The sequence below is a fragment of the Takifugu flavidus genome, chromosome 22, assembly GCF_003711565.1.
Source record: "Takifugu flavidus isolate HTHZ2018 chromosome 22, ASM371156v2, whole genome shotgun sequence".
In the NCBI taxonomy this organism is placed as follows: domain Eukaryota; kingdom Metazoa; phylum Chordata; class Actinopteri; order Tetraodontiformes; family Tetraodontidae; genus Takifugu; species Takifugu flavidus.
Window position 1 is genome coordinate 282,501 of NC_079541.1, and position 9,328 is coordinate 291,828.

General features: G+C 51.5%; 1 protein-coding gene across 1 annotated transcript; it reads left to right on the forward strand.

The window, feature by feature from the left end:
- The first annotated feature begins 1,996 nt into the window (after nucleotides 1–1,996).
- Nucleotides 1,997–4,272, forward strand: LOC130519440 (potassium voltage-gated channel subfamily A member 1-like). The gene has a single exon (XM_057022876.1). The coding sequence runs from the start codon at nucleotides 2,153–2,155 to the stop codon at nucleotides 3,554–3,556; it is 1,404 nt and encodes a 467-aa protein (XP_056878856.1). The 5' UTR covers nucleotides 1,997–2,152; the 3' UTR covers nucleotides 3,557–4,272.
- The last annotated feature ends 5,056 nt before the right edge of the window (nucleotides 4,273–9,328 follow it).

Sequence of the window (9,328 nt, forward strand, 5' to 3'; positions counted from 1 at the left end):
CTCTTCAGTCTCCAGGTGCTTCTGCTTGACTTCTGAGTCCTCCCTTTAGCTTAGCATGCTAACTGCGTCCTCAGGAGCAGCTCACTGCTCCCCAATCATCCTGAATATGGAATAGAAACTTTCGTCAACAGTTAAAGAAACATTCAGTTCTGTTTTTACATGTTTGATCAGGCTGATGACAGGAAGGAAGACTGATTAGAGCTGATTACATCTGAATAAACCGCATCGTTCTGATGTTTACACACGTTCAGCAAATGTCACCTGTGCTCACGTCAGCCTGCTGCATCAGTTAGGACTTCCAGTTAGGACGTATCCACGTAAGACAGGTCGTCGGTAGGGTCGTCGGTAGGGTCGTCGGTAGTCGTCGGTAGGGTCGTCGGTAGGGTCGTCGGTAGGGTCGTCGGTAGGGTCATTGGTAGGGTCGTCGGTAGGGTCATTGGTAGGGTCGTTGGTAGGGTTGTCGGTAGGGTCGTCGGTAGGGTCATAGGTAGGGTCATAGGTAGGGTCATAGGTAGGGTCATTAGTAGGGTCGTTGGTAGGGTCATAGGTAGGGTCATAGGTAGGGTCATAGGTAGGGTCATAGGTAGGGTCATTAGTAGGGTCGTTGGTAGGGTCATAGGTAGGGTCATAGGTAGGGTCATAGGTAGGGTCGTCGGTAGTCGTCGGTAGGGTCATTGGTGGGGTCATTGGTGGGGTCATAGGTAGGGTCGTCGGTAGGGTCGTCGGTAGGGTCATTGGTAGGGTCATTGGTAGGGTTGTTGGTGGGGTCCAGTCAACTCAGAGAGCGGCAGCCTAACTATTACCTGGATGACTGAGAAGCTACACAGACATCTTACATAGAATGTGAAGGTCTGTGACTCTCTCTCTCCGTCTGTGACGCTCTCTCTCCGTCTGTCTCTCTCTCTCCGTCTGTCTCTCTCTCTCCGTCTGTGACTCTCTCTCTCCGTCTGTGACTCTCTCTCCGTCTGTATCTCTCTCTCCGTCTGTGACTCTCTCTCTCTCCGTCTGTGACTCTCTCTCTCCGTCTGTGACTCTCTCTCTCCGTCTGTGACTCTCTCTCCGTCTGTATCTCTCTCTCCGTCTGTGACTCTCTCTCTCTCCGTCTGTGACTCTCTCTCTCCGTCTGTGACTCTCTCTCTCCGTCTGTGACTCTCTCTCCGTCTGTGTCTCTCTCTCCGTTGGTGACTCTCTCTCCGTCTGTGTCTCTCTCTCTCCGTCTGTGTCTCTCTCTCTCCGTCTGTGTCTCTCTCTCTCCGTCTGTGTCTCTCTCTCCGTCTGTCTCTCTCTCTCCGTCTGTGTCTCTCTCTCCGTCTGTCTCTCTCTCTCCGTCTGTGTCTCTCTCTCCGTCTGTGACTCTCTCCTCCGTCTGTGTCTCTCTCTCTCCGTCTGTGACTCTCTCTCTCCGTCTGTGTCTCTCTCTCTCCGTCTGTGACGCTCTCTCTCCGTCTGTGACTCTCTCTCTCCGTCTGTGACTCTCTCTCCGTCTGTGACTCTCTCTCTCCGTCTGTCTCTCTCTCTCCGTCTGTGACTCTCTCTCTCCGTCTGTCTCTCTCTCTCCGTCTGTGACTCTCTCTCCCCCCTTAAACTTGTTGCTTTACTTGTTGTTCCTCCACTCCCAATCTCACGCGCTTCCCAGCACCCTCTTTATTCGCACCACCTGTGGATCACCGCGCGCGCACAGATGCAGACACGCGCGCAGCTGTTTGTTCATTTTAATCATGAATCAAAAAGAACTCGCAATATTTTTTCAAAAGTGTTAATTCATAAAAACGCTCGCGCGCTTCACACCGCACTTCCGTGTCATGACCTTGAACACGTGCGTGCCACAATTGCTTTATTAGTGAGGACGGTTCATGTGCGCGTAGTGTCCAAATTCCAGATGCTTCCTGAATGGCGTGTGTGCACGAGCGCGTGTTTGCATGCGCGTGTCCACACAGCTCGGGGAGGGTAAAGGCTGTTTAAAATGCAGCGCGTGTGACAGTGAGAGCAGCGCGGGGCGCAGCACGGACAGTGAGCACGGCGGCGGGTCCACGAAATGTCAACGGAACCAGCTGACCCGCAAACCTGACACACGCACACACACACGCACACACCGGGACGCACCGACACCGGCTGCTCCAGACGCATTCGGACCCGGACCGGCGGCTGAAGGATGACGGTGGTGTCCGGGGAGAACCTGGAGGAGACGGTGGCTCTGGCCGCGCTGTCCGCGCAGGATGTCTGCGTCCCGGAGCGCGAGGACAGCCAGGAGTGCTGCGAGCGCGTGGTCATCAACATCTCTGGGCTGCGCTTTGAGACGCAGCTCAAGACGCTCGCGCGGTTTCCCGCCACGCTGTTGGGAGACCCGCGCAAAAGGATGCGCTTCTTCGACCCACTTCGGAACGAGTACTTCTTCGACCGGAACCGACCCAGCTTCGACGCCATCCTCTACTATTACCAGTCTGGGGGGAGGCTGCGGAGACCCGCGAACGTGCCGGTGGACATCTTCTTGGAGGAGATCAAATTCTACGAGCTGGACGAGGAGGTGATCGACGACTTCAGGGAGGACGAGGGCTTCCTAAAGGAGGAGGAGCGGCCGCTGCCCCAGAACAAGTTCCAGCGGCAGGTCTGGCTCCTGTTCGAGTACCCGGAAAGTTCCTTGCCAGCGCGGGGCATCGCCATCGTGTCCGTGCTCGTCATCCTCGTCTCCATCGTCATCTTCTGCATGGAGACTCTGCCGGAGTTCCGCAAGGAGGCACGAGCCTTCGACGTGCTTCTGTCCGCGAACACCACGGCGAGCGCCAACAAGCCCAACCCGTTCACGGACCCGTTCTTCATCGTGGAGACGCTCTGCATCGTCTGGTTCAGCTTCGAGCTGCTGGTCCGGTTCTTGGCGTGTCCCAGCAAAGCTGCGTTCTTCAAGAACGTCCTAAACACCATCGACATCGTGGCCATCATCCCCTACTTCATCACTCTGGGTCTGGAGCTGGCGGAGCACCAGGGGGGCGGCGAGCAGGCCACGTCTCTGGCCATCCTCCGGGTCATCCGTCTGGTCCGGGTCTTCCGGATCTTTAAGCTGTCCAGACACTCCAAAGGGCTCCAGATCCTGGGTCAGACTCTCAAGGCCAGCATGCGTGAGCTGGGCCTGCTCATCTTCTTCCTCTTCATCGGAATCATCCTCTTCTCCAGCGCCGTCTACTTCGCTGAGGCCGAAGACAAGGACTCATACTTCACCAGCATCCCGCACGCCTTCTGGTGGGCCGTGGTTTCCATGACGACGGTGGGCTACGGGGACATGTACCCCGTCACCGTCGGGGGGAAGATCGTGGGCTCCCTGTGCGCCATCGCCGGCGTGCTGACCATCGCGCTTCCGGTTCCGGTCATCGTGTCCAACTTCAGCTACTTCTACCACCGCGAGACGGAGCAAGAGGAGCCGCAGTACGTGCACGTGACGTGCGGCCAGCAGGAGTCCGGGGGCAGCGGGCCGTCCCTGTCCCGGTCCGAGGACGCGGACTCCATCAAATACACCAACTGCAGCCCGCACAGAACCTGCAGCGGAAAACTGACCGACGTGTGAGCAGAACCGGATCTGGTTCTGAACTGTCTTCCGTGACGTCATGAGGGGATTAAGCAGCCTCGGCACTTTATCGACCTTCATCTTTTCTGAGGACAAACAGCGGAGCAGAAGTTTTCATCCAGCAGGTCCGATCAGGGGCCGCCGGGGCAACAGCGCCCCCGTGTGGACAAACAGCGGTTCTTGCTGTTACTATAGCAACCTACAGGACTTTTCTCCGTGGTCTGTCTGAAAAGCTAAAGGATGTAAAGCGGCAGAAAGGAGGCCAGCAAAACCACCATGTTGTTGGTGCCTCCATGTTGTTGGAGTTCAGCCTCTGACCAATCAGAAGACGCCAAAGAAGACGGCAGCCAATCAGATTCAAACTAGCATCAGTTAGCATCACAAGGCCCCATCATGCTCATATTCCCCTCAGAAAGTCTTTAAAAAGGACAAAATACGTAAACCAGCTCATTGTGATTAGCAGGAAACCCCGAAGTGTTTGGACCAGAAGAATCTTCACTTTTCAAATCAATCAAAAAAGACGATCAATAGGCAGCAAACAGAATCAGTTCTCTGATCAGAAGCGATTGATAATTCACTTCGATTCAATGTTTCCTTTTATTCAGAGCTTTATAATTTAATTTGATTCTCCATGTTTTTTAAATAAAGCCGAATATTCATGTGAACGAGGAACGATGAATAAATGCGTGAAGTTCCTGAGGAGGAACTAAAACACCTGGAAGTTGTTTCTTCTGCAAGTGAATTAAAATTAAATCACTCTTGAGATTTAAACCGGTGGAAGCAGAAACAGTTTGGTCGCCTGGACTCACCTGGAGAACACACGAGGTCACGTGACCCCGTGGGCGTACGGAGGCCTGGAGGAGTCACATTTCTCCAGAGTTCAGCTCAAAGCACATTTGTTTTACTTTGAAAACCAGCAAATTTAAAGCTGTAACTGCTGCAGTTTCCAGTAGGGGGCAGCAGCAGGTCAGCTCAGGAGCTGCAGCCGCAGGATGCTAAAGGCTAAGAGGCTAACGCCTACTGCTCACACACGTGCACAGTTAAATGCAAGAGTCAGTCGAGTCCTTCTCTTCACAGAATTTATCATTTTGTTAGCTGCTGCTGGATTTTAGGAGAGAATGTAGAATAAATAACTGGAATCTTTACGTTTTCGGACTCGACCTGCTCCGACGTCGTCGCCTCACCTGGACTCACCTTGAACATGAGTGTGGTTTGTCTGTACCTGGAGCACAGGCGACTGCACAGACGGTCTGCGGCGGCCATCTTGGTCAACAGGTGAAAGGTGCGTCCGCGCAGCTTCCATCGGAGGTCGCGTGATTGTTTGAGGGCTCTGATTGGTCGATGTTTTGTGGACGGCTAGCTCGTCCACCGATGACCTCACGGCTTCTTCTGTGACTGGTGGAATGTTCTGCTGCAGAACCAGGTCGGGTCCCAGTTGTTGCCTGCTCTCTGTCCTTTTGGAGCCGACCTGCAGATGCAGAACTTCCTGTGTACGCTGAGCCCAAAAGAGACGTGTGTGGGCGGAGTCTCACCTCTGTTACCGCGGGAACAACAAGGTTTACTTCTGAGCTTCTGTGTGACTGGTGATGCTTTAAAGCTCTATTTTTAAAGATTGGTGTTTTGTACCAGAGGTTCCTGTTATTTTGTGGAGCTTCTACAGCTGTTTGAGGGAAATGAAGGAAAAAGGGAAGAAGAGTATTGATTTATCACTGAAATTGTGTGTTTCTGATCAACAGCTACCTCAGCGTCCACCACAGAAGCTTTAGCGCCACCAACAGGTGGCAGAAGATCACGCTCACTAACTTTTAATCTTCTGGTGGGGTTTCCTTTCTGTTAGCATCAGCTTGGTTAGCATCATTACTGCTATACACTAGAATCACACCAGAAGGTAACTGTTGTTTAGCTTAGCAACGGTTCCCTTACAATATCAACAATCTCATCCATTCAGAATTTAGTTTACGAACACAAGTGATGAAGCTTCTGCTGTTTGTGGCTAACTGGACTCCCAAGAACAGTTGTCCTACCTTTAGCCTAGCCTAGCCTAGTTGTCTGTGAAATGATTTTTTCAAAAGTAGCAAAAATATTTGTTAGCATTGGCGGCTAATCAAGCTTCATTCAAATCAGCAAATGGCAACTTCTACCTGATGGGGGCGCTAACACTCATAAACTGTGATCATGTGTCAGTGGTCATGTGATGCGCTACAGCGCTCATATTTAATAAGAAGAAAAAGTGCAAATGTTTTTATTCCTGGGGAAATACTTTCCTTTGTTTCTATTTTTTTAAAAATGTTTTCCTTTATTTCTTTCTTTGTTTCCAGCAGTAATGCGTGTGTGTGTTTGAATGTGTGTTTAACTGTGTGTGTGTGTGTGTGTGTGTGTTTAACTGTGTGTGTGTGTGTGTGTGTTTAACTCTGTGTGTGTGTGTGTGTTTATCTCTGTGTGTGTGTGTGTGTGAGTGTGTGTGTGTGTTTAACTCTGTGTGTGGTGTGTGTTTAACTCTGTGTGTGTGTGTGTTTAACTCTGTGTGAGTCTGTGTGTGTGTGTGTTTAACTCTGTGTGTGTGTGGTGTGTGTTTAACTCTGTGTGTGTCTGTGTGTGTGTTTGTTTAACTCTGTGTGTGTGTGTGTTTAACTCTGTGTGTGCGTGTGTGTGTGTGTGTGTGTTTAACTCTGTGTGTGTGTGTGTGAGTGGGTGTGTGTGTGTGTGTGAGTGTGTGTGTGTGTGTGAGTGGGTGTGAGTGTGTGTGTGTATTTAACTCTGTGTGTGTGTGTGTGTGTGTGTGAGTGGGTGTGTGTGAGTGTGTGTGTGTGTGTGAGTGGGTGTGTTTAAATGTGAATGTTTTACTGTGTGCTAATAATTGAACTTTAATGAGTGTGAGCTGTCAATCACTCTGACGACACGCCCCTCCCACTGAGGAGCGGATGATTGACAGGTGTGGAGGTGGGCGGAGCTCCAGAACTCCTGTCTGTTATTGGCTACATCAAACAGGAAGTAACTCCTGCATCTGTTGCTTCACTGCAGGTTGCTGAAGGAATAATGACAGTCGTTATTATGTAACCATGGAAACATTCATGTCTGTTTAGAAACAAGCTGTAACCATGGTAACTCATCAATAAGCAATAATGAAGAGTATTTCGTTGGATGTGCCTTAATTATTGATGATCTTATTGGTCCGTTCCTCCATCTGAAGAACAAGATTTATCGTCAACCAGAACCAGATGAGTTAGAAGGTTGGTCAGTCACAGAACCAGCGAAACGGATCATGTTCAGGTTCAGATGAGACGAAGAGAAGTTGTGGTCCTGCACGAGTGCACACAAACCCTCTTTGATGTCTGTGATGTCACACATGATCATGTGATGTCATGAATAAACACTGTTGTTCACTCATGTTTTTCTTCCTTCACCTGTTGGACTGTAAGCCACGCCCCCTGGGAAGTTCAGGTGTGGTCATTGCTGCACGAGCAACAGGCCAATACGAAACACACACACACACACACACACACACACACACACACACACACACGTACACACACTCACACACACACTCACACACACACACTACACACAAACGCACACTCACTCACACACACACACACTCACACACACTCACTCCCTCACTCACACACACACACACACAAACTACCATCATCATCCTCACTATCATCATCGTCATCTTTATTTATTATTCATCTCATCTTCATCATCTCTGCTCAATGCTCCTCCCCCTGTAGCATGTATCTATAAATAGCTCTGTGTGTGTGTGTGTGATGTGTGTGTGTGAGTGCGTGTGTGTGTGATGTGTGTGTGTGTGGTGTGTGATGTGTGTGTGTGTGTGTTTGTGATGTGTGTGTGTGTGTGATGTGTGTGTGTGTGTGTGTGTTGTGTGTGTGTGTGTGTGTGTGTGGTGTGTGTGTGTGTGTGTATGTGTGTGTGTGTGTTTGTGATGTGTGTGTGTTGTGTGTGTGTGTGTGTTGTGTGTGTGTGTTGTGTGTGTGTGTGTGTGTTGGGGGGCCTCCAGGGGTCCATGTGTTGGTCTTGAAGGGCACGACATGAATTGGCCGTGTTTTTTTCCCAGTAAGTTATAAATAGCTCGGGGTGGGGGGGCATCACAGTTATATAAGCATCTGTGTGTTTATGAATGAGGGCATGTATGGGGGTATATATGACGGTACATCTATGGGGGACAGCTATGGGGGTATATATGGGGGTATATCTGAGGGTACATCTATGGGGGGCAGCTATGGGGGTATATATGGGGGTATATATGAGGGTACATCTATGGGGGGCAGCTATGGGGGTATATGGGGGTATATATGGGGGTATATATGAGGGTACATCTATGGGGGTATATATGGGGGTATATATGAGGGTACATCTATGGGGGGCAGCTTTGGGGGTATATATGAGGGTACATCTCACAGCAGCTATGGGGGTATATATGGGGGTACATCTATGGGGGTATATATGGGGGCATATATGAGGGTACATCTATGGGGATATATATGGGGGCATATATGAGGGTACATCTATGGGGGGCAGCTATGGGGGCATATATGAGGGTACATCTCACAGCAGCTATGGGGGTATATATGGGGGTACATCTATGGGGGGCAGCTATGGGGGCATATATGAGGGTACATCTCACAGCAGCTATGGGGGTATATATGGGGGTACATCTATGGGGGGCAGCTATGGGGGCATATATGAGGGTACATCTATGGGGGGCAGCTATGGGGGCATATATGAGGGTACATCTATGGGGGGCAGCTATGGGGGCATATATAAGGGTACATCTATGGGGGGCAGCTATGGGGGTATATATGGGGGTATATATGGGGGTACATCTATGGGGGGCAGCTATGGGGGCATATATGAGGGTACATCTATGGGGGGCAGCTATGGGGGCATATATGGGGGTACATCTCACAGCAGCTATGGGGGTATATATGGGGCTACATCTATGGGGGGCAGCTATGGGGGTATATATGGGGGTATATATGAGGGTACATCTATGGGGGAGGAGAGGGGAGGGGAGGGGAGGGGAGGGGGGTAGAGGAGAGGTCAAGTGCACATTAAACTTTCCAGTTGCTTTTGTGGAGGGATTTCAACCATCATCCATCTTGAGTTTCAGCTTGTTGGAGCGACTGTAACCGAACCCTCAGCTGGTTATAGCAACAGACGGCGAGATCATCTGACACCAGACAAAGCTGCGTCCATTCCACCGCGTCCAGCCAGCAACGCCACTGAGGACGGATGGACAGACAGGCAGGCAGGCAGACAGACAGGCAGGCAGGCAGGCAGGCAGGCAGGCAGGCAGGCAGGCAGACAGACAGACAGGCAGGCAGGCAGACAGACAGGCAGGCAGGCAGACAGACAGACAGGCAGGCAGGCAGGCAGGCAGGCAGGCAGCAGGCAGGCAGGCAGACAGACAGGCAGGCAGGCAGGCAGGCAGGCAGGCAGGCAGACAGGCAGGCAGGCAGGCAGACAGGCAGGCAGGCAGGCAGGCAGACAGGCAGGCAGGCAGGCAGCAGGCAGGCAGACAGGCAGCAGGCAGACAGGCAGACAGGCAGGCAGGCAGGCAGGCAGACAGGCAGGCAGGCAGGCAGGCAGGCAGGCAGGCAGGCAGGTGATGTCATCGGCAGAGTTTGAACGGCAGCCTGCTCCTGCACTTCCTGTGGGTGGAGTCTCCTATCTGACCCCAATGTGACCTTAAATCCATGATTTTGCTGCCATAACTGCTGTTAACACCCCCCCCCCCCACACACACACTTA